The sequence below is a fragment of the Lycorma delicatula genome, chromosome 1 (genome assembly GCF_047948215.1).
Source record: "Lycorma delicatula isolate Av1 chromosome 1, ASM4794821v1, whole genome shotgun sequence".
NCBI classification, from domain to species: domain Eukaryota; kingdom Metazoa; phylum Arthropoda; class Insecta; order Hemiptera; family Fulgoridae; genus Lycorma; species Lycorma delicatula.
Window position 1 is genome coordinate 253893600 of NC_134455.1, and position 27664 is coordinate 253921263.

General features: G+C 28.8%; 1 protein-coding gene across 1 annotated transcript; it reads left to right on the forward strand.

Moving 5' to 3' along the window:
* Positions 1-1918: 1918 nt before the first annotated feature.
* Positions 1919-13595, forward strand: LOC142317813 (uncharacterized). Its single transcript, XM_075354363.1, has 5 exons — positions 1919-2117; positions 5314-5565; positions 9406-9648; positions 11562-11687; positions 13156-13595. Exons 1-5 carry the CDS (start codon positions 1919-1921, stop codon positions 13380-13382), a joined length of 1047 nt encoding a protein of 348 aa, XP_075210478.1. The 3' UTR covers positions 13383-13595.
* Positions 13596-27664: the final 14069 nt, after the last annotated feature.

Here is a 27664-nt window from a genome sequence, read left to right on the forward strand (position 1 = left end):
TAACATTACCTATATCGTGGTGAAAGGATAAAATGAAAGGTTTAATGAAAAATGTATATTTCATAAATATTTTAGAAAGGATAAGATATTTCCCAGCTGGAATCCTGGAACAACTGCGTTTGTACTAATAATAAATCTCTCTTGTTCACAGTGATAATTCTTCTCGTACAATACCGCGGACTATTTTAAAAGTTGTAATAATGTTTCACTTCGAAAAGTATGTCATCGTGGAAATAGCATAGTTCACACTGCGTTCTCCTAATGCATTCTCCAAACTATTTGTGTTCTGAAAAGCGTGCAAATGAAGGAACCGTATAATCACTTTCGTTTAACAGTTGTGTCATTTTTATTGTTATTGTTGTTTTCATTTTTGAAATTTGATTGGAATATCGTTATCATATAAGCATAATAGTCCGTACAGTATAATAATGTAATAATCGAAATTAAAACAACCTTTCTAATAAAAAGAAGACGATAAGTTTCTTTTAAAGAAGTAAATGCTAAATAATAGCGAATAAATAGCGACATAATTTTTTAAATACAACGGATTTACTCAAATACATAATTTTGTACGCCTTTTTTCAATATACTTATTATGTTGATATGTTTACAACAAAATTCTGCTATGAGAAGGATAACGTTTTCACGTTACGTGGTTTGTGTATAACCTCGTAACTTCAGAATAGCTCCATCGAATTTTAAGAAATAAATATTACAAAAGACATCGGGCATAAGAAGTTTTATAAAAGAATGGCGGATAGTCGATGGAATTTTCCCTTTGTCGGAAAATTAAACTGTATGAATATCATAAATTGAAATATTAAAAAAATAGATAAAGCTAAAACGCAGATTTTTAAGTACACTTTATGTATTCAAAAATTATGTAACAACATGATGCATGAAAAACAGTTATAAAAATATAAAATTTATTGGAAATTACTGTGAAAATAATCAAAATACATATGAGTATAATTTAGGCAATAAATATGAACAGATAATTAAAAACAAATATACATTAGATCACAGGAAGGCTTTCTGGAAGGGTCTTCAAGATTAGTATTGTTTAAAAAAAGCTAAAAAGAACAAAATTTAAATTAATTTAAGTAATTTAATAAAGTATGGGTTCACTATTGGTTTTACGTTTTATAACTTCACGAATTTTCATGAGTAAGGTATCAAAATTTTCTCTTTCAACAGTATTCTAAGAGCAACAATGGGTCTAAGTAAAATATATTTATTATTTATGAAGGTTTAAAAAAAAGTTAAAATAATTTTTTACTACTGAAGATTACGAATCTGTAATCATCTATGGGCTAGATAATCTCTTAATGAAAAATTACATACATTTTTCTTTTCATTACAAAGTGAAAATAATTTGTACCCATTTTCAACAAAAGATATGTTAGAATAATTTGTTAACATCATCTTTTAGGTTTTTTTTTTTTTTTAATCAAAGGTTTTATTGATTTTTAACATTTTGTTTGATTTTAATCATTATTATCATCATCACCATTATTATTATCAGTAACATAGATTAAAATCCACATTGTTCCTATTGCAATTAGTGTTCAATTTTCATAATTTTTTTTTAACCTTCGGGACCACCGTTAGATATTACTTCACAGGATGAGATGAATGAAAATTTTTGAAACTTTTACTTAACTCCATACTTCGGCCGAATTAGTCTATTCTGTTATCGAGGAGACGTACCTTTACCAGGCGATTCTTTTTTCAGTTAAAATTGTTCTTTTGGTATTAGCTCTGCATTTTTTAAATTTAATTAAATTTTCTTGTGTTGGGTTTTTCTTAACAATGTTAAAAGCCCTTTTCTTCTTCGTGATAGCTTCACACGCACAGCATCGTACCACCGAGGTAAGTCTACCAATGTAAGTTTTTCATCATTCCTGAAGTTTGAGAAATGTCCCTTGATTCTGCAGCTACGATGACATTTGTCACATGTTCAACGTCGCTGTTGATGTCTCCAGTTAAGTTTAGAATATCTGCATCCTTAATGATGCTATTCCGGTCAGCTTTGCCAAGAACCCGTCTCTTTTGCACGGGATACAATTTGATAGTTGTATTTAATGACATCACAACTGGAAAAGAATCACTTCAATGTAAATCTTGAACAACCTTCTAATCTCCTATTAATTCAATTGTCCTATTAAATTATGCAAATCTTCCTCTCTTGAACTCAGGCAGGTACGCATTATATAAAGTTATGTTGAATGAACAGTGTATACGTATAGCTATCGCTTGTAAATAAGTGCATGAATTCGAAGCTGGAACGAGTTGCTGAGATGAAGGCAACTCCCTCTTTATCTCTGATTATGCGCTTGATCAAACTTAACTACGTTATACCCTTTCAACCACAAAGTAAAATTAAATTCATAAAGCAAACACAAAAAGAATTTAATTCTGTTAATAGCCGCAACTCGCATTTGACAAACATCCATTGATGTTCCATTGCAAGATCGACTCAGTTAAACAGACCATATTACAACCTCAGTAAGACCATTTCCCCGTTGTCCGACGTAAGTGCAGGTACCAAAGTACATTGTTGTGGCCCGCCCCGAACGTGTGCGTAGATGTTGTCGCATGAACGTGTAGTTGGATTAACCCGGAGCAATTATATTATTATTTTTACTACTACTACTAAAAAAAAAAAAAAAAAAAAAAAAAAAAAAATTACTAATTGTGACAGCAGATATAAGAAAATATATTTTTTAATATCTACTTTTTATATATGTACGAGCATTAGATTTTTTTCATAAATAAATATTGTATTTCATGTAAAAGCTAACAGACAGAATTAAGATAAGAATCGAGAAAGTTGATTAAGAGATGTACAAATTGATTTCACACTGATATATATATATATATATATATATATATCATGAGAAACCTTGTGTTATAGTAAAAAAAAAAAATACCATTCATTCGAAAGCATGGAATATGTGTCATTTTCTAGAAAAAAAGATTACATCTCTAAATAATAATATGTCTGTGTTGAAAGATCTATATTCTGTTTACTGTGTATGTGTAGTAAACAGACTACTACTAAATAAAAATATATTTACACTGTTTATAAAATTCATAATATTTTTAAAATTAGTCCAATTTATAAAAATAATATAAACGTTAATAAATATAAATATAAAAAGAAAGTAAATAATAATTTTGTGGTATTAACAGAATCAGTAGGCATTGTTATTGAACTTAATATTGTATTTTATATTAATTATTACAATTATTTTAAACTAACCTACCTAATTTTTATTAACTTTATCTAATTAAAGACGGAGCTATAAAAATAGTAATATCTTTATCCATTACCTAAATAATTCAAATTCTTCTTTCCAAATTTTTTTTGTTTTACAAACAATAACTTTATTTTTTTTAACCTCCGGGACTACCGTTATTACTTACTTCAGAGGATGAGATGAATGACAGTTTTTGTAGCGTGTAAAAATGCCATGCCTGACCAGGATCTGAATTCGGGACCTCCAGATTAAAAGCCGAGACGCTACCACTCGTGCCACTGACCGTTAGTGTGTTTAATTGAATGAAAAATTTATTAAAAGTTATTTATTTTTATTTGGATAAGAATTATTTTTAGTGAATTTGTATGTCTTTTATAATCAATTCATACAAAAGGCCATCTGACCGTTCGATATAATTGTTTCGACTTCTTAAGATTCCAGCATCATGTCTCTATCTAAATAGTCAGTCACGAATCTAGACGCAGAAAATGCATTAAATAATTTTGTTTTTTATTTGAAATAATTACAAATAAACAATATCATTTAATATTGTTAGTAAACTTTTTCTTGGAATGTAGTATCCAAATATTACATTTATAAATATTAAATTAGAACTCATAAAAACAAACGTTTGCTGTTTCGCTTAGTTCTGACGAATGGCTGGATATGACAAAAAGAAAAGTTTATTATGATAAAAATAACTTTTTTTAAAGATAAAACCTTATAAAATTAAATTTATATTTCTGAATATTTTGTAGAAATTGTGAGAATAAAGAATATGATAAAATAATTTCGATTAGAAATATTGTTAATTATGTTGTATAAATTATTGTTAGGTTATACCTCATAATACAAAAAATGTTCATTTTACGAAAAATATCAAGTAATTCTGTATGTTTATTTTTGTGTTTGGTCACCAACGGTTGTAGTTTAAAGTAATAAACAGATTTAATAAAAGCGTTTTCAGTTGCCTTCAGTAGAGTGCTATCATCGCGAAAATAAAATTAAAATATTTAAGTATCGGCCTACTTACGGGATTTGTAAAACTTAATCGGGCACCGTTCCATAAATACGGTCTTATTTACGGAAATTCATCTTTTAAAATGGTATTTTATGAAGCAGTAAATACAATTCGTTGTCAGCGTAATTTTATTTCAATAAAAAAATAATTTTTTCTTGCATTGGAGAATACCGATGTTAAAAATTCCATTTAAAGTTATTTGATATTAATTTTTACCTTAAGCTTTAATTACCTCTTCAAAATACCTAAAGAATCTTTATTAACGTTACCTGTTAAGACTGGACGCTTCTTTCCATATATATATACACACACACATATATATGGAACATGGTGTCACTAACATGTTCTGAATATTTACGTTTCACAATTATTGGTGTACATTTTTGACCGAGTGATATATGGGTTTTTTAAAAAACCTTTTTTCGTAAATTGCATTAGTAAACAAACATGATTAATATTTTTTTATTAACTTTCAATGAATGTTTTATTTATTATACTTTGAAAAAAAATAAAAATAAATTCAATTTTTATTGTGATAAAATAGTTTACATTTCTTGATTTTCTAATTAATGACAAATATATCATTTCATTTTACTGATTATAACTTGATGGCCTGCAGAACAGAAAGCAAGGTCGTTTCCATAAACCTTCTTATGGTTTATAACTAATATCTGCTATCTTCTTCTTTAATTAGCTATTTTCCAATGCATAAATGAAATACACTAAACGTAACCTGAAAAACCATTATATTCATAAATTGTTTGACATTAGGTATATTATTTTTTTTAACCTTGAAGCAAGATTTGAGCAGAAAATAAACATGTACGAGGAAATATATATGGTTACTCAGAAGAACTACAAGCCTAAAAATTGAGACTTCCTTGCTAATTAATTTTTTTAATTATTTTGAAAATTTGGAAAATGTCCGATCTGTAAATTTTTAAAACTAAGAACTAATACTATAACTGTGTTTTATATGAATCAGAAAATGACTATGAAAACGATGTTAACAACTTTATTATGTTTCAGCTTTTAGTATTTTAGGAGACTGGATATCTCTAGTGAAGATTAACGAGACGGCACAAAGTATTACCGAAAAATCAGAAGGCCGTATGGATTCAGACCGTTCCTCAACTTCTTTGGGGAAAAATTTAGAAGACTTTTTCAATAATTATATAATTCGTTTAACACTTCCTAATGGAATCAAGGCAAAAATCAATGGTGACAGTAGAGAATTCGGATCATTAGTAGACATCAGCTTAGGAAGAGCCATTGGCGAAGGTAAATAGATTTATTGTGTAAATTAAATTAGATTGTGTCATACGACCGGGGTTACTTGTAATTTTTTTTGCAAATTTTATCGCATTGTGCTACAGTACATCATTGCTATTAATTATATACAGAGGAGGAATTGTATAGTACACAATTAATCGTTAGGTGGTAAAGGCTATAGTAATTACAAAAATAAATGACAGTAATAAAAACAAATTTATGCGAATAGAAAAAGGCTTAATGTTACTCTGTAACCAAATAACATTGTCATTTTAATTCATCTTTTGTTACAGAATAAAAAAATCGAACTAGTATAAGCAATGTTTCTCTACTGAGTTAAAGTAGTTTTTCTAACGCACTGCTTGACTACAGAAGAGGTACATCAGTTGTTGCTATACAGAATCTGTCCCAGTCTTTCTTACAGTTGTGATGTAAGTGAGATTTAGTGAATATCAGTTGCCTTCACTGAAATCAATGATTTTGAATATATAGCCTGTCTCTGGGGTGAACAGAATGAAGGTATCGATTGTAGGAATGAATATCAGCTGTATTTTGGTTGTCTCGTCATGCTGATATGTAATTCTACACTGGCTCAGCAATGAATGCAACGGAAAACCACTTTACATCTCAATTTTCCTGTTAGGTCTGGTACGGAAATTTACTTATGACAATATCAATTTTAAGGTGGCTATATCATTTTTTGTAGTGACATATGACTCATGTAAGGTCACTTTTAACCATTACGGTTGTGACACTTCAAATAAGTAAGTGTCAGATTATTCACCCACCAGTAAATAAATTTTGAGTTTTTCTTAACAAAATACCTAAAGAAAACTTAAAAATTCAACGTGATCTATTTACTTTCCCCAACAAGGGGTACATTAATTCGTTTTCTGCGTAGTCACTAACAGTGTGAGCTAATACAATATAAACGATTTTTTATATGTTATGAAATTGTCACTATTTTAATAACAAAAAGGATAACGAATTAATTATATCTGTCCTCTATTAAATGAAAGATTTCGCTCAACGAATAGTTCCACAACAAAATTCCATATCCTCAAACAATTTAAGTTGAACATGCTTTTGCGAGCTCCTTATACTCGTATGTGTCTTATCTACCAGTTATGCAGTGTTATATACATTTTTAGATTTAAATTTTCAAAAAATAATTAATCCTCAAAATTAATGGAACCTTAAAAAGCATAATAATAAGTATAATAATCCTCAAAAAGAACGGAATGGAAAAAATATTAAAAGAATGAACAATGTTAGTAATATTGCAATGGACTCAATCGTAAAGAGTACGAGCACTTTTACATAAATTCAAAATAATTTCATGGTTGCACGTAAAATATTCGATCATTAGGAAAATATACTGGTTTTGAAACGCACATTATGTTACAGTATTAAAATGTTACTATTCCTAAATAATAAAAAATTCTAAAACATTCCACTATTTACTATTTCGTGCCGCAATTATGATAAAAAAAGACTATGGTAATGAAAGAATTATCATCAGGCTTTTTGCTTAACTTGTTCACACAATTGATCTGACGTCAGTAAAATCTATAAACTTTATTAGAAGATCGAAGATAGAGGTATCTTTTTTATTGACAGTTTAAAAATATTCTCGTTCAGAAATAGACGATACTGAAATAACTTGCTTTTAAATCTAATTTGATTTTTTATCGTTTTTCAAAACATTACTTAAAACAATATAATTGATTGTTTGATTGATTGATCGTTTTTTATTGATAATCGATTGTTATTTTCATGCCATTTAATATTTTATTTAATAGTTTTGTTATGTCACCTCATTGTTGGACTTTGAGGAACAGTACCAGATTGAAAATAAAGGTAAAACAAAAAAAAAACCGCATAGCTAATATGACTTCTAATTTTCCTTTTTAACACATCATTGATTAGATGTAGCACACGTTACTGTGATAAGTGAAAAAAATATAAATTATTACTTCAGAGTTTACCATTAAAAAACTGTCCACCGATCAGTTGCTAAAGCTGTTTTATGAATGTAAAGGACGCAGGTTCAAGTTCAGTTTAATATATAGCTACTTTTAGTTAGATCTGAACTTTTGTAATACTGCATGTATTTTGGCCTTTGAAGTTCAATAAAGTCCACTTTCACATTTTGATCTGGATGATCTGAAATGGCCAAATTCCGAATTGTAACTGTATATTCTATGACGTAGAATAATATTAAATAAAATATTTTGGTAATATTAATCTTCAGACACTTAGTATATCATCTAATTATTTCAATCAGTAGCAGTACTATAATTTAAAAATTAACTCATTTTTTTCCTAGATTTATGATATAAATTTTTGTTATTTTATTTCATGAAAATGTGTGTACATTTAACTGGGTACACCGTCATATGCATTCACTTAAAAAAATCGAACTTCAGATCCATCATCAGCCATCAAGAAATCACAAATTGTAAATTAAAAGTAAAATAAAATGTTATCTATGCTAATTATATATTATCAACAACAGACTGTATTAATATTGAATATTGCGACTAATAAGTCACTACGTGAATTGTGTTATGCTCAAGGATACAAATACAGTTTTTTACAGTTTTAATAATAATACAAAAAATATAAAAGTAATGGTATTAGGAGAAAAATTGCAGCTCCAAAAGAGGAGTAAAACTATGATTACTGTTGTAAATACAATATGATGTAAGATTAGTTAACTAATCTGTAAGTTAACTATTTTTTTTTTTGTAGTTTTGTTTAATGCATTATTAAAACGCGTTAATTCGAATCCACAGTGAATAGAATTGAGAGATATTAAAGAGAAGAAATCAGCATATCCATATATCTTCACTAAATATAAACATTTACTTCCATACTGTTTACAAGTGGCTATCCATTAGTTAATATTCAATCACATAATATACACATACACACACACACACACACACACACACACACAAAATGCGAAATCGAAGTAGATTCACTAATCTTCTTAAGTAATAAATTACAAGGAGGTTATAACCATATTACCTAGGAAGGTATTACCATAATATATTATCATACTGAAAAATCTCCTATCTGTAAATGAATAATGATTTTCCAAGAAAAACGATTAATTCATTCTTTCTTCATCAATTATTTTCTTAAAATTAAATTAATTTTTTAATAATTACATCTCCGTCATGAATTTTTGATATAAAACCGATAAATTTCAAACACTGACAAAGTAACATGACCTTATTAGGAATCAATAAAATAAGAATTTCTTTATATCTGACTACTTTGTCAGATTCATTGATTTAAATGTTATTAATAATAAAGCACTCTTTTAGTCATACATATATATATATATATATGCTGACTATTCTTCGTAGCAACCAACCCAAAAGTTACAGTTGAATTCAGCAATCACAGAACTACTAAATTCACTATCACCAGGGCTTAGGTAAGTATTTTGAACTGAAATAGGAGATTTTGGTAGAAAAATTTTATATACATAAAACTCCCGTATTAAGATAAAAGTAGATAGTTAATCTTTTATAGCAATTAATGGCTTTCGTTACATAAATTTTAATAACTAAGATACATATTTACTACGATATATATATATATATTTGTATGTGTGTGTGTGTGTGTGTGTGTGTGTGTGTGTGTGTGTGTGTGTGTGTGTGTGTGTGTGTGTGTGTGTGTGTGTGTGTGTGTGTGTGTGTGTGTGTGTGTGTGTGTGTGTGTGTGTGCATTTACGAATAAATTCACAATACATTTTGAACATTTCTTTCATTTTTTTCTACACAAATGCTGTAAAAAAACTAATGTTTCTTAAATTGTTATGTACTCTCGTTTTAGCACGAAAAAAAGTTAAGCTGAAACATATGATGAATATGATGATGTCTGGCATGATGAGTAAGGCTGCTGTGTTTGGACCTTTATTAATGATGATTATTAAAATAAAAGCGTTTAAAGCTCTGGTACTAAGCATGATCGCACTAGTTTTAAGCAAGATACAATTGTTTAAAATGCTCATGAAAGGAAAAGGAAACTCTAAAGAATTAATAATTCTTCACGAAACACATGGTGGTGGCGGAGGTGGTCATGGCGGCGGAGGAGGAGGTGGGAGTGGTGGATGGTCTTCTGGAGGTAACTACAGTGATATATTTTATATGTCAATGATTTAATTTAATTTAAAAAACAATTAATTATTTAAAATGTCATTAGTAATATAATACTAGGATGAAAGAAAATGACAATTCCAATCTATCACTTCTAAATTCGATAAACAAAAGATAAAGATGATGATCTTGTAGCATACGGATAATAGTAAAATATCTGTAATTTAATATTGTAAACAAGCATATTTGATGTAGCCCATTCTCTACTCGTTCACTAATGATGATTATTAATGATGGTAATATATCATTTAATGTGATATATAATTAATTATCATTTATAACTGAAACTTTTATAGGATTAATAGAATAACAGAAATAATATTAAAAAATACAGTTTATATTATTCAATTACTCTCAATTATTACCTTTAAAAAATCATTAATATTAGTTAACATTCAGACAAAGGGTTTTTGCACATCTGAACAGATTAACATCATGTAAGTAGGAATAGAAAAGTATTTAATAATGTTAAAGATTAATTTCTAAAAGAAGTCCATCTCATCACGAAAAACTCAAAAACGTTGATAGTTAAAAATTAAATACACAAATATTCCATTAATATTAAAGAGTAAAGATCGAATAAAATATTAAAGGAAAGTATTCCTATTGAGCAAACATAATATTTAAAATGCCTTATATTACGAATAACTAATTTCCTGCTCTACGCTATCTACTCCAGATCTTACTTGAAATATGTACTGTAAAGCACCTGCGGTATAAGTAATATTAGACTTTCTTTTTCTGAGAATAATAGTGTTCTTTTTATAAAGCTAGTCTCTGTAGAAAACGAAATGTTTTTGATGTCTCTTGTAGCACTAATAAAACCTGCATTTTGACGGTCTTTGAATGCTGACTTTACGCATAAAGTCAAAGAAATATCCAATACATTAAACATACTATGGTGCAATAAATTTAATCGTAAACAGCAAACGTGTTTTTAAGCGAAATAATAAATTAATTGGCAATAACTTATACAAATTTCAGGTGACTCACCGTACCTATCAGAAATTAAATTCCTAAATACAAAAACAAAAAAACGAGATCTTTCTATAAAAAAAGAATCATTTAATCATTATTACTTAGTACTGTTACTCAGCGTTATATCCCACAGCTATAGAAGTTTTAGTAAGTAGATAATCGACTAATGTTTGCTAAGAGTGAGAAGTAGAGTTGTAAAAGTACAAAATAAAGTGATCCAAAGATTCCTCAGCTATGTAGAAGAGAAAAATGATCATTACTAAATGTCGTGTCTCTCCGTCTTTAAACCCCAAGGTTTTCCAAACTTAATTTAAAGATATGTAGATAATATTTTTTGCAGATAAATAATTTCTTTAGCGAGTTTCAGAATTAAATATTAATTAGATGATATTATTGTTTATAAATTTTTTCTGATGCAAAATCAGCTATATTTTAATAAAGTTCATATGTCTGAATTTTTAAAATTACATTAAACTGATCGTATTTTGATAAATAAATGCATTATTTAAAGTTTTTCTTAAAAAAGAGTTTTAAGTACTAATATTTAGAAATTAAATGTACATTTTTACTGATGCTTTAGTGGTTCCCAAACAGTCAATCTTAAATGTATTATTGTAACGTAAATGAACTGGAAAATTTATGTTTTAATATTAATACTCTATTTTATTTGTTTTTTTTTTTTTTTGTTTTAATAATAATATCTCTTTTCCAAATACATAACTGTTTTATAGAAAGCGATTGAAAATAATGATTTCATTAAATTAATCCATTACTGGTTTGGGAACCATTGATACTGGTTATTCAAAATTTTACTAATTTTGAATTATACATTAAGAACTTACATGTCAAATTCAGGAGGAAGCTGGTCAAGTGGTGACGACGGAGGACACGACAGCTACGGTCCTCCCAGTGATAGTGGAGGTGGACATGGGGGTTCTGGAGGTCATGGAGGCGGTAGTGGAGGATGGTCCAGTGGAGGGGGTAAATGAATATATTTTATTAGTAAATAAACTGAATTCAGTAAAACAACGAAATATTTTTATTCTGAATTTTTCAACAAATTATTTTAGCTCCGAAAAACGTTAAACCGTAACACCTTTAAAACCGAAGACCTTTAAATAAAATAAACGAGTAATTTGTTATTCGAGAAACTTGTTTTAAAGCTAAATTCGTAAACTACCTGCAAGTAGAAACTAAGCTGAAGACGGGAATATAACTTTTAAAGATTGTATAATTCGCTGAGAAATTGAAAAGTAATGCAATAATATAGTAACTACAAAAAACTAACTCGCTTTATTTTCTAATGTTAGAAAAATAATAATCATTACTTTTCATTTTTTCACAGAACCTAATCTTCGTTACATGTATAGGAAAGAACATAGCAATAATTATCGTCATCTTGTAATTAATCTTCGTCTTCTTTTGTGAAGATTAATTACAACTAATCTTTACAAAAGCAATTATAATATTCGGTTAATTAAAATCGGATAAAAAAACTACAAATTTATTTGCGATCTCCTCCCGACCGAGGAAAGTAAACGCGACAAATAAATATGTGTATGTGTATATTAAAAAGAAAACAAAACGTTACTTAAAAAAAAACTAAATGGAAAAAATTATTAATTATAAAGTAAATTAATAATAGAAGTAAATTAAAATTTTGCAAGAACTCGTGTAAAGGGGGTTAAATAAAAAATTACACAAAATCGGATAAGTACATCATTAACATTTCTAAGATGTAATTTTGCAGGTATAAAATGGGTTAAGTCATCCTACCTACGCAAATAATAAGATATTTAAAAATGGTGCAAACCGTGCCTTAAGTCGTTCAAAATACATGTTTATTACTGCATAATGCTAATTACTGTCGAAGAGAGGTAACATAAGGCAATTGCATTTATCGCAATATGATTTCTTACATTTTTTCAATAATAGAGCCACCACACTTCTTGTTCTATGTTTATATATCATTTTTATAGATTATGTAGATTTTTTTAACCTTTATTTAAAAAATATTATTAAAGAAAAATAAATATATAATGCCGAGAGATCTATGTCGTTTAACAAATTGCGAAAAGTAAAAAAAAAATTTGAAAAGTGTTAATAATTCTTAGAAATAAATATTAAGTGGTGCACCAAAGGAGGACATATAATACATTATCAACGAATTATTCTTAAAAAACCCGTCATTCCTTTTTTACTCCCCAGTTACAAACTTGTAAACCCTCTCCTGAAAAATTAACATTTTTGACTTAACCCTTTACACTCCTTTGAATTTTCATACGTTGTTTACGTTAAGTTTTGCTGTATTTGTAGTGAACTGGTGCATAGTGCGATGAATATTTAGTAATCAATGAATAAGCGCTATTTAGTAGCGTTTTACCTGTAACTAATAGTAATTAACGATTTTTAATATTTAGCCTTGTTGATAACTGAAATATTAACACAGAGATCTTTTCAGGAGGTGGATATGGAGGAGGTGGTGGTGGGGTTGGAGGAGGAGGAGGAGGCAGTTGGGCTAGTGCTAGCGGCGACAGCTACAGCAGCGCTGATGGTGGGCATGGTGGTGGTGGAGGTGGTTGGGGAGGAGGATGGGCTTCAAGGAAGTACGACCCGACTTGGTTGGTTTACAGATCCAACAGAACGGATACAAAACTTTCTAAGCAAAAACGGTAGTACGATAATGATATCAGAAACACTTTTTATACCGGGATGCGTTTTTATCTGGATGAAGCAAAAGTAAAGGCTCTGTTAAAAATAATAAGAAAAAACAATTAATGTGAAGTCCATCATCAACTTGCAGTTATCAAAGTTAACTTGCAGAGTGTAGGAAGGATATTTGTGAAGATTAGGTATAACTAGCTTTTTTCATCGCTTTAGTTCCTTAACATAACTTAGCGTTAACATTTTTTAACAATTATTATACAAGTCGCTTTATGTATTTGCCGATGAATCTGATGTTTAATAAATCGCTTCATAACAGCGGTACAAAGTCGAGTGGAATTATATTTTATTTCTCTATAATTTTCTCGTAAGCTATGTTAATTTTTCTTCGAAAACTGAAGAAATCCAAAGAAACTAAAAATATTTTCATTATTTGTTAACCTAACTGAACTTCACGCCCGTTTAAAAAAACGCAAATAAAATAAAAAATATTTTCTATAAACTACATAACAAATGTTTTCTCGTTGTCCTCATCCGATTTTGATGTTATTAGATCCTTTTTGGAGTTTGGATTAGTCCTTTCGGATTTAAGCAAGAAGTAATTATTTCTGTCAGAATGATTATTTTTATAAGTTGATTGTTTTGACGCACAGAATACGACGATGCTTACAGTATTTAAATGTAATCACTATTAAGACGGGAAGAAATGGTATTTCAAAAAAGATTCTTTTAATTTAACTGCTTCGTTAACAGTTTAGAAATTAGTTTAGAAGTTTAATACAGAAAAGAAATTATTGGAACGTAATATTATTGAAATTATTATTGGAACGTAGTTTTTTTTATAACTGATATTACGCAATAATCTTCATAAAACTAGACTTTGCTGATCTTTTTTTTTAAAGCTAATGTACACCGCCCGCACAGGTGGGAAATATTAAATCGCAGGTTTATTTACAAGTATCATTTATTTTTAACGATAATTGGTTTTATTTTCATTATTTATAAAAAAACTTTTATTTTTAATTATTCAGATTTTTTCATTCGGCATACCAACTCTTTCCTTTTTAAAAAAAATATTAACATTCATGACTCAAACAGCTGCTATTTGCGTATATCCGAAAAATTTAATCTAAAATCTGATAATAATCTAATAACACCTCAACCGGACGAGGACAGTGAGGAAAGACTATTTGTTATGTAGTTAATATAAAATACATTTAGTTTCTTTGCGTTTTTTTTTTTTATATATGGATATAAAGTTCAGTTTGAAAATGCACAAAAACAATTGATAAAAAATTTCAAAATTGTGCAAGGACGATAAGAAAAGATGAGTTTTGGAGAACATTTTCAAAATCTATTCTCTCGGACAGAGTTAGGCTAAAAATAACAAAAAAATTATTTATTTATTTTTTTAACTTAAATTTGTACACGTTTACGTAATTATATTGATGAAAAATATTATGAACAGAATTTTTAAATAAAAAAAAGTCTGGCGTAAATTATTGGAAAGTATTATCAAGGAAAGCTTTCAGGTTTGCGGCTACAAGCTCCTTCGCCTAGTGTGAACCAGTTGTAAGGTTGTACAAATCTTCAAGCAAATTGTCGAAAAGCCATTATAAGTGTTATTATTGGATTAATACATAATTTTATTTTATTACATTTTTTTTATTTAATAATAAGAAAAAAACGTCTTAATGAAACTTAATGAGTATTAAGTTAAATTATTCTTAAAATAAGAAATGTTTTAATTAGTTTAATACGGTCATTAGACTTTTAGTTGTAATTACAGAAATAATGTATATTCATTTAAGTATTTATTAAAACTGTATTAAACTTATGTATATAAGATTTGTACAGTAGGTTATTTCAATCATTAATTTATTCATGTATTTATTTAATAGATTTTAATAATATATATATATATATATATATATATATATATACATAAAACAATCATATACTGTATTATAATATCATTGTATGTACTAAAATTTTAAAGTACAAAATAATGTTTAGTTTAATATTTATGTATTAATTTATTTTATGTAAATAAAGGCGTTAAAATTTTATTTACGAGTAACTACTACTTTATTCATTTCCACCTTTTCAAATACCACTGAATCACATTTAGGAAGACTAAATTCAAGACATATACTACTACATATATTACTTTTCCGCATTGAAATCTATTAGATCTCAGGTTTCAAAGATAAAAAACATTAGGAGAGAGAGATTGAAACGTTAAAAATATGGTGCCAAGAATTAAGTTTTTTCAGGTTCAAATATAACTCTCTTCCAATGCGGATCGAAATCTCATGAAACAAAGAAAATGTCTGATGTAATACAGACCTTTTCTTTCTGCTAACATGTAGTAATTTTTATCTTACCCAGTATTACAAAAATCTGTAATGATCTGTTTAAAGAAAACCATTTCCATTGAAATCCAAGGAAATCCAGGAATAGGGATCTGAAACAAAAATTATAGAATATTCGTACATATAAAAAAAAAAATTATCGATGTTATTACATTCCAAAAACTACTCGACGATTAAATAAATAATCTTAGGTGAAATAAAAACTCCAGTTAATAATTCTTTCGAATTTATCGCTTTACGTTACGTTTATGAATTTAAACTTACATTAAATATTTTCATTCAAGGTTTGTTTCCAATTTCAATCTGTACTGAGTGGCAATTGCATTTTGGTGACGAGGCAATGATCCTTTTGACTCCATAATACACGAGATGATGCCATATTTGCTCCATTAAAGTAAATGCGTAGATTTTACGAGTGAATAAACGTCCAGAAAAAGTAGTAGTTCCTATCTAACAACCATGAACCAATTTTCATTAAATCACGCTTTAAATAATATATAAAGTGGGCGTAAATTCAAAAGTAAATTTAACAGAGATAGATAGATAGATATCCATGACAGGGAGTGCGATTTTATCATACTGAATTTCCAGATACGAAGAAATGGTTATACTTGCATCAGTTAATACATTGCGGAGTTAAGTTTGTTTTAACTAAAATCCTTTAAGAAAGTCATTGATCTATTATTTTTTAATATCCGTCTGATTTAAACTAAAAAAGTATCTACCAGAGAGTAGTTTATTAAATTTTAAAATTTATAGCTTATTTCATTTGGAATTAAAATTGTATTTGTGAGATAACATTAAAAACCTGTAGAATGTTAAAAGATAAGATTCTTTTTAACCTTATTTTCACTCCTCAGCTAGCAGATCTAACTTTTACGTATGAAACGGAGGAATGCTGTAAAAAAAGTGATTTTCTTTTTTTTTTGGGGGGGGGCGAAAAACGCCTGTGCGTTATTATCGCCCGGAATTTTTTTTAATAAAAAGGTAAAATAACCTAAAATAATAAAAATAAAGAAGGCTATAAAACTAATATAAATTATATAATAAAAAATGTAAAACTAAGTTAAAAACAAAAGTTAAAAAGGTGAAATAAAACTCAAAACTAATATCACAGACAAAGTCTTTAAAATATAAAAGCTAAAATAATGGAAAAAGGAAACTATATAAAATTTAACTAACTCCGATAGTGACTGCAAAAGGCTCCCTACTCGGATAATAAAATTAAGGACATAGAACCAAAAAAATCAAAATTGAACGTAAGGAAAAAAATGTGATCAAGCAAAATGAATACGATATATCTGGTGCAAAACTTCGTGAAAAGTCGCTATGTAATAAATAGGATTTCTGTAGAGAAAAAATGTTTAAGTAAGTTAACCAAAATAATTAAGTCTTTTCAGATTTTTTATTAAAAATTTGGTATTTTTATTATAATCATACAGTTACAATATAATCATTTGAATAAAATAGATACGCACTTAGATTTTTGAATACTTTAAAATTACAAAAGTTCTTTGAAAAGTATTGTTTTTGTTTCTTATGCAGCCTATCATTTTTTAAATAAGGGGAAAATAACTAGAGCCTAGAAATATATGAAAGTACCTAAAAACGTACGCCATATATCTCAAAAATAATTTAGAGATAGCTGTTGCTTTCTAGCTTAGTAATTTAATACAATATCTAAATTATAACACGAAATCTAAGGTATAAATTTAGGAAATTTAGGCATTGGTCTAAATTATTTAAAATTTTGATATACATTTTTAAAAATATTTTCATTAAATGAGGAACTAAATTAAAAATAGCAGGAAAATTGTATTTTAAGCAACGTAATTACAGAACCTGGTGTAATTAATATAAAAAACTTCGTGAAAACTTCTTATTACTCACTTTGGCATAAGCTAGTTTTAAAAGTTAATTTCATGTTAATAATTTCAAGTTTATCACACAAAAGTTTTACAAAATTGGGCGAGTCGGTCTTAAAAAATACTCGTATAGTCTTTAATAAATAAAAAGAAAAACTTTGCAACCTTTCATCATTTAATCGCTTTGAGTAATTAAAACGTAATCAAATTTTTGCCTAATATTGTACCCTTCAAAGAAAAAATTCTAAAACGCCTAAAAAAGAATCTACCTTTTAATACTCGTAGATTACTTAGCTTCTTTCAGCACTACTTAAAGCAACTGACCCTTTTTCTTCACGTAAACATTTCTGAATAATTGATTGCATTTAATGACTTAAATGTACAAAAATAATATTCCTAAAGGATTTTCTGAGTTAAAATTCAAAATAGCTAATTTGTAGTGTAATTATTTCAAATTCTAACCAGAGTACATAGAAGTAACTGTGGACGCCAACGAAATCCCAAGTAAAAGTGAAGCTATAGAACTTGTTGAATAGATAGGATAGAATAAGACCGGTAGTGTAATTAAAATAATATGGTGTTTGACCGTACTAATGAAAAGGAACGTTGTTATACGCTACACGATCTACATTATGCAGTATTTTAAAACCGTGATGTTTGTAAAATCTGACTTAAAATTAAGATAATCTGAATACAGTCACTAGCCTAATATCAAATCTTGTAAGAAAGATACTGCGTTAAGTACCTATTGGTTTTCACTCTAGCAATATTTTTCTAGATACCATGAAAAAATAGAGAAATGCTTATTGGAATGAAGTAGAATGAAATCCGATTTTGGAATCCAAAGTTTTAACTTTGTGCGTCCTAATTACTTCGTCACTCACTAACGTTATTTTAAAAAAACATGCCATACTTGCACCTTTAGAACAGCAAATACTGGCACGTTTCTCAGTCGATGAAAACTTTATATTAACACGCTCCTGGTAAGCACGTTAATAACTCCCAGATATTACAAATACTGAAATATTTGGTAAACGTATTTTTTTTATTCTCTTTTTATTTGCTTAATGATTCGGCTAGCTTGGGCAATATGAAGTAAAGTTAAAAAAGTTCATTAACGTAAGCTATTAAGCGGTAAAAAATCAGTATATTTTCTATGTATTATATTTTTCTTTGTAGAAGATGAACGTAAAATGTAAGATTTATGGGAATAGAAATGGTTAAAAAAGCGAAAACAGATAAGAATGTTAATCTGGCATAATAATTAAAGTAATCCTGTCGATTTAAAAAATTATTTAGCAATGAACTGGGCAATTTTTTATAAATGTTTAAATTTGGTGAATCAAAAGAAAAGGAATACCAATCCGAACATCCTGATCCCGTAGGGAAAGACACCCGCCTTGTGACGATCCCGGTCGTCAAACCAACCCCTTCGTTCCTAGCCCTGATGGGCTTTACTGGAGGTCATCTTCCAGACCCTCTTAACCTGATTACATATTTCAGTCATCAGTTTGGTCTCTGTCAGGATGCCACCCGTGCAAATTCCTCGATACCTCGATTGACATTTCCATCGGTGTAATAAACCCCTAAAATAATGTTGCCTTCGTATCGGACTTCACCCATCATCACACTCCTAATCTATTCAAAACCAGTACCCACACTGCCACTAACCGCCCCCCGCGGATGGACGAACCCTGTGCCGCCTACCACCAAAGGAATACTCTTAAAATTCACCCCACAACTAAATAAAAATAAACTGATCTTATCTTTGCAAATTCAGGGTAATAAATACCCAAATACTAATCTTATACCCTTAAAATTAAGTTGTTCGCAACAGCGCAATTTAGACTTACTTATTCAAACTTCTCATAAATATTAAATTAGCTCATTTTCCGACTCGACTCGTGATAAAGCCCGATAGAACCAACACCAAGCCAAACCATTCCAGAGCTAGAATATCCACTAATGACCATCTTATTGATTAATGCGTAAAACTGACTAACCGGGCATGATTGCCAAAAGCGGAAAAAGCATCCAAACGAATCTCTAGCCACCCAGGCAACTAATCTATTCTATACACCATCAACTATCCTTTTGGTTGAGCCGAAAAAAAAACCTGTGCGAACAGTTATAACTGTTCACACAAGAACGATCGTTACAGGCTCTGCTTTTTAACAATGAGAAGAAGATATATTTAAATTTTATTTAGCGCAGTTGTTTCTTCATTGTTATAGGATAAACCCGTCTTATTTCGATTTTTCTACTTTTTTTATTTTTTATTTTTTTTTTGGAAACAGCAGCATATCTCCAGAATTCGTTTCATTATGAAATTATTATCCACTTTATCAATGTTTTTTTTTTTTTGTTACATATCTCTACCCATTCTTCATACTCCATTATTTTTAAATTACAATTTGTGTAATCCTTACTTCTAAATTTGTATTGAATGATATCTGAACAGTTACATGGACCCTGATAAAAGATTTTTACACTAGTATCATGTCTTCAAACATTAATAATAAGAATATAAAAATCTAGAATGATATAAAAAAAATTTAATTAAATACGCAGTACTAAAAACGTGGAACATGTACTGGTGTCACGTGTAAACTCCAGGCTGCTAGTGCATTATACAAATACTCCAGAAATCTATTTTTTGGTTCACTTTAGTATAGACTCTTGAACGCATAATTGCCATGTACATTCCAAACTTACTCGCAAAATTTCATGTGAATGCCCTGGAATTTAAGATGTTTGGAAATCAGCAAACCGTAGCGACTATACATCCTACTACATCACCATTCTACATTTTATTCTATTAAAGTAAAAAAACCATAACAAAGAAAATTATAAAGCTAACAAAAATAATATTACTACGGCAAAAAGGAAAAAAGAGATGAAACTGATCGAACAGAAATAGTATTATGCACTTAATGTGCAGCTACTGTTCTACGATTTATTGCAAAATTGTCCATCCCATTTGAATTGCACGTATAGGCTGTTTTCAATTTACACATTTATTATTATGCTCCGACTGCATATAAACTGTAGTCTTCTAACGCTTCTGAATGTATGGCAAAAGCCATGAAGAAAGACATTCCGGGACGGTATGAGCGATATAAACCTGCGCGAATTTGAAATATTAGTAATAATAAAAAGAAGAATATAAAAAATTATAATGGTAAATGTAATAAACTAAACAGAGCTCGATGGTATTAAAAGTGTGGAACTTGCACTTAACTCTGTAGTTCTATAATAATCATGTGACTCAAACCGCTGTAGATTGAAATAACCTGCCCTAAATTGGTTTAAGAACACTTTTTCACTATTTTATGGTCTCAGCACAAGTTCTGAATCCGATGTTTTGGAAGAAAGTAATTGCTGACGCCACCTAGTTGTCGGATATTGAGTATTTTTTTGGAAAATCTGCATTTTATTTCAAAAAATTAATTATGAAGACCGATAACAGAAGATTTTTCTTAGTGTATTCTAGCTTCATTTTAAGCCTCCCATTCTAAATCTTAATACGAGATGACAAAATTATTTTCTTTTTTTTATTGAAACGAATTTTCAGTAGTTGATTGATGAATATTATCTAATTTTAGTTGTTCTGTAAATAGGAAAAAGGAAAAGCTTCATCTCCCATTATAACAAAAGATAATTGATCCCAAGCATCTGGTAGTTGTCGCAGAACTAAGTTTAGTAGGCCTCTCTCCAGCCGCTGAACTAATTTTGATAACCGGATATCCTCGTTACTTGATTTTCCATTTCTACCACCCTCGACAACAGTAAAGTATGTAATTTTAGTTTACTGCACCTAGCAAAATAATGGAACACTTTACATTTTTACAAATATTATGGAGTTCTTCTTCTTTAGCCCTAAATAGATTATGATTCCAATCATTTTTTGTGTTCTTTTAGAAGTATATGAAAGCTAAAAGCAATTGGTATGTTTTCCTCCAAACTGCAAAGTTGGATAATCAGTAACTTATAAGTATAAGGTTTTGTGGAAGATTGAAATAGCGAAGGTTAACTCATCTTATGAGGTCGAAATATTTTGGCCAAACATAAGGCTAGAATACCTAAATGTGAGAGAGCAGACAAATAGAGAGTGGAAGTTTTAGAAAGTAAATAATGATATAAAGGAATCATTAAGACCATCATAAAATAGATTGTTTAAAATCCACTGCTAAGATAAAGCGTGGTTAATAAACTAACAAATAATTGTTTACGTTTAATAACGCCTTTATGACTTTAAATAACAAATTTTTTGCAGAACAATTACTTGTAAATAATCTCTCTCTAAATAATCTTTTTAATGAATACAAACTGAAGTATAATTAAAAATCTAAAGTTTTACTGGAAAAATAAAATGAATTATATAATTATAAATAAAATATTACTGAATACGCAGATTATTTTATACAATAGAAGTGGAAAATGGCCTATTGATCTAGAAGATTTTATCTCATATATAGTTTTTCTTTGTTTCTAAAAGAGATATTTGTTTCATAAGAAGAACACCTACAACATCGCCAAATAACAGTGATAAATGCAATGGTTTCATCATATCCTGATTTAAATTAAAAAATTATTCCGAAAAGAAAAAATTCTTAAAATCAAATTAATTTTAAAAGTTAGAAGCTACTTTGATCATATAAATTCCAAGTTATCTTGCGTGTCAAGATAGCGTGAAGTATTGGACTGCATGTACTGTAAAAAATAAGATTAAAAGGCATTCTAAGCTGGACGAACATGAAAAAGTATCATTCCTTATTTTACGTCCATTGTAAGCAAATAAATATTCACCCGTATTGAATTCAGTAAAAGTTTTCTTTTTGATAACGATTATCAGCATATTCCATGTAAATTTCCATCTCTCCTATTCCGAAATTACTTCCTGTACAACTTAAAAATAGTAAGAGAACTTAATCGGCACATTCATGTTTGTTTTATTAGAATTAATGCTTTGGTGATACTCTAAAAATTGAACTTAAAAATGGTACTGTATCTCTTCAAAATGGAAAATCTTTAGTTAAATCTTTCACAGATTATATATGTATGTGATTTTCGAAGAACAAGCAATCAAATGTTGCACGGCCAGTTCTCCACGAATATTATTCAAAACGCCAACCAAGATCTTTAGTATTCGGTCATTTTGTAAGCATTTTAGCACGCAATGAGTTATTTCCCACGCTCTTTAAGATAAAATATTTGTTTTTCGTAATCATAAGGTATGAAATTAAAAATGAAATTATTTATGCAGAGAACTATATTCTCTTCTTTTGTACTTAAAAAAAATTGGATGGGGTTAGACCAATCTCAGGACTGAACATGAGACTTCGATCAGTTATGTTGTTCTTATTTTTAGAGAAAAGGATTTTGGAAAAAGAATAATTTAAAACCGATTAAGGTCTTAAATATTCTGTTTTTTGAATTGATCACCAGTATTTATAAAATTTAAAAGTTTATAATAAAAGAATTCAGTCTATTTTTATACATGTTCAGAATTTTTTATTTTTTATTCTAAGAAAAAAAGTAGGACAAAGGCATGGATAGGCATGATTTTTCATAAAGAACACCAACATACACTTCATTATACAATAACGTCAGTTGATGCACAAATGAGATGGATAATAATAATCCGTGGGAATGCGCACTTTTACTTACACTATTTGTTGTATGGAACATTATAATCATTTTATCAGACGAAGTAATTTAAAAATGTACATATTAAATTAATTAAAAATTGAAATCTAATTTTTTTCAAATAATAACGATTCAATAAATAACTGAGAATGATTTTTTGTAAATTAACCCATCCGTAAGAGAAGCCATAAAAAATATACACAGCAGTGCTGAAAAAAGTTACGAATATGTGATATATATAGATGGATTGTAAGCAAATATAGATTTTAGATACAAAAGGATATCCACCTATTAATTTTTCAAAACGTAATTTATAGTGACCCACTTGTTCAGGCTATTATTCACTTATAAGGTCAATGAATCTTTGACAAACTGTATTCTTTTATCGCTTATCGTCGTCCCTCAATCAAATTCTCTTTCTATGGTTGTGCCTTGAAATAGAATTCATTAGGTCATGTTACCGTTTGTTGTATATCTACAGTATTAATATGAGAGACAGAAAGTAACACATCTAAATGTCGGTAGTGATGTCCTGAACCATTAGTATGGTGACGTGAAAGTGTATTTAAGCCGTATAAACATTCAATAAATAAATATTTTGACTTCAAGACAACCGATATATTGTCATATAAACATCTGCTGAGTATGCACTAAAGTAGAACGTACTCGTACTTTATTAAAAGCTCACAATTTTCTCCAAAACAAAACAACCGTGCATCCTGCGCTAAACTTACACCAATCGTTTATTTCAGCGTTTCATCATTTGAGAACAAGCCATCATTCCATGAAAGACCTCTAGGTTAGAAATATAGCTTAATGATTGATATGCACTTATACATTGCTGCGAATATGAACATAAACATAGCAGCTTCTTGAACCGATCCAAAAAATGGAATCATTTTAATATATAACTGAATCCTTCTCGTGTAATTCCAGCTGAGGTATTTTTTTATTTCACTAAATCCACTTCTTTCAGTGCGGTAATTTAAATTTAACTATTCTTAATTTTAGTTTATTTAAAATATGACGTATACATTATTACTGTACTCTGTTGACTTGAATTAAAAAATTTCCCAAATTAGTTTATTTGATAATACACTGTTGAGTGCTTGATAAAAAGAACAATTTGAAAAATATCTCTGTCGACCATTGTCTCATAAGAAGCCAACATCTCAAAAAAATGTCTTATTATAAAAGAAACTGTATTATCTTGAAACATTTTTGAAACTTACGTTTCAATTTTAAAGATTTATTAAGCAGCGGACAATTTCGAAGACTAGTAATCAGTTAATTTTTCATAAAATAGGATTCTTGCACCAATCATCTTTGTAAGGATTAACCTAATGCGTTAATTTATAGCCTAATTAGAGGTATTAGTTCGCTGACTGAACGGCATGCAATCAGAATACATCATCATTCAAACCATAGAAAATTTATACCTTCCATATTACAGAAGAAAAAATCGGTTGCTAAAAAGATTCCAATAATGAAATATTCAACTAAAAAATGAAGAAGTAAAAGAATCCAAAATTTACATTTGGAAAATGAAAAAATGAATTTACCGAATTCATTTATTTAATTAACCATATGTAGTTACTTAAAAACACTAGATTAAACAAATTACAATACCTGCACGTATATATGTAAAAATTAACTGATTGTTTATTAATAATTTTTTAAGTTTACTAATCATCACACCAAACTTCGATTAATGTTCTAAGCATAAAAATGAAGAAAGGATATCCAATAATAACTTTTTTAGAAGCGTTTGTTTTTTTTTTTTTTAAGAGTTTACTGTTTGTCCGTTTATCTATTTTTAATAGAATTTCTTATCTAGATTAGATATTGAATCCAAATTTGGTTAACACATTTCGTACATCACCTTTTTACAGTAATACCTTTTAAAAATTTTAGATATGGCTGCCATTTAAAGTTTTTAACCAAATTATTAAAAAAATCTTAATAAAAAAAATAACAAAAATAAATAAAGAAAAACATTAAACCTTTATTACATAGCTCATATGTTACGACAGTCAAATAATAAAAGAGGTACTTTTTTTACCAAATCAATGTTTGCTGTTATCTCATTATAAGTAAAAAATAAATAAAATATTAGCGAATTTTAAATCTTTTTAAATAATTATTATCTTTAAGAAACCAATCAAGAAAAATTTGATAATCTGTTGCATTGCAATTATCAGATAGTAGCAACATAGAATCGAAAGACAACTAAATAAATCTGTAAGTTAATCTGGCGAGTTCAAAAGTAAACAACAAAAAATGACTTTTTCACAGCGACCTGTTTTGTTGGAAGGTTTTAACAGCCTAGCATTTATGATTTCTAACTCATTGATTCAAAGTCCGATTTTTATAAAGCTCACATTATTGAAAAATATCTGTGAAGGTAGCAGCTGAGCTCAAACTTCTTTAGAGGCTAAATCAGTTGTATTTCATCAGAGGTCGATAGAATTAAAACGTAAACTCATTATCATTAAATCTGATAACTTAATTTAGATTACGTAAGGTTTCCAAATTTTTTTTATTATATTGAATTTTAAATTTCCTTAAAAGCGTACTGTTATGAGTAAGTAGATCACGTACGTACATCATGACTACATTTAAAGCGAGACGCAAAAAACTGGAATCTTTTTTCTTGTTACTTCCACAATAATTTAGGAGTACTATTACTCCACACATATACGCACGCGCGCTCACACACACAACTTTCAATTTTTAACCTGGTGTTATTTTCCCACCGTTCTAATGATAAAATGTTCATTTTGAATTAAATATTCGCATCAGCCGAGGGGCGTGAGGATCCATACTTTTCAAAATCATCTGAAAATTTTAACACGTAAAATAAGTAAGTGGATTTCATTGGATCACATAAGTGATCCAATGAAATTTTTTTAATGAAACAATTGTTATTAGTCAATCTCTGCTATTGAACTGGCTACATTTAGGTCTTTCATCAAAAGTTCAAATTCTGGTTATACGAATGTGTACGGGAGAGTAAATAAAATTTAATAGCAAGAATAAAATGAGTTGAATAACACCGATAGCAAAAAAAATTTGTTTAATGTTTCTCTAAGTGTGATACCTTTTCTTGAATTGCTTTTTTGTGTACATTACAGATCTGTAAATACCATTTTTCTATCACCCTTAATTTTAAATTAATTATGCTTCAAAAAAAATTAAGGGAAAATATAGTTAAAATTTGTAAAATTTATAAATTTGCCTGTGTTAGAATGATTTTGCTGATGCTTTTCTTTTATAAACAGCCTCAGGCACAGCTCGAATTAATGTCCAACAGTAATCGGCTAGCATGTTAGTATTCCATTTCCCTTTATAACGGCTTCCATCACCGAAATGTCTTGGTGGAAACATTCAACGTGTTCGTCACTTACGTCTCCGAGGTTGTCCGGGAAAAACTTCATATGTGAGTGAAGGAAATGTATTTTCAAAGACATATTATATCCCATAGCTCTGTATGAAACAATACATAGCTCTGCATTGATTAACAATATCGTGGTAATTATCGGATTTTTTTTCCGAGAAAATTTTTGCAAACGTCTTTAAATGAAGCCCAAAGTGCACTTTCTACATTATTTTACATTGAGTTAAAAACATCATCTTTGACCAACTCTCTTATTTGAGGACCAACAAAATGTCTTCGTTAATTTTTCCTTCACTTCATTCCGAAATTTCTGCCTGATATACAAAAATCCGGGATTATCCTTCTTCATTGCTTTTACAAAATTTTTCATTAGTCCTAGCTTGATATGGAAAGGGGGTAAAAATATATTTTGGGTTCAACTAAGGGCTCATAAATAATATTTTTCCCATTTGCAGTTAAGTTGTCTTTTTTCCACTCTTTGGTAACATAATCTTTATCCCGAGCACGGCTGTCCCATTCGCAAAGAAAACATGTACTTAGTATAGCCTAACAAAATAGCTATAAGTTTCAAATTACCACATATTTCTAGATATGTTTTTTATAATTTATTTTTTCAAGAACTTCTTTCATCACATCGTATGTGTCTTTCAAATTAATACCATAAGCGATTGGTATCGAAGGATATTTGTTACCGTTGTCTAGTAGAACCACTTTTAAACTATACTTGGATGAATCTGTGAAAAGGCGCCAGTCCTAGGTTTATGAACTTGTCCTAAGTGCAACATAAGTTCATCAGTATTTGTGCAATAAACCAAATTATTTTCATCAATAAAGTACTGAGAAAGTTCTTTATGTCGGCTTCCAAAGCCCGAAATTTTTTTTTTTTTTTTGAAGTAAATTCCTACCTTGCAGTCTTGATCCTAACAGTTCAGCTTGATTTTTTGATAAATTTAAATTCCTTACCAAGTCATTTAATTCACCTTGTGATATAAGATGTGGCTTATTGAA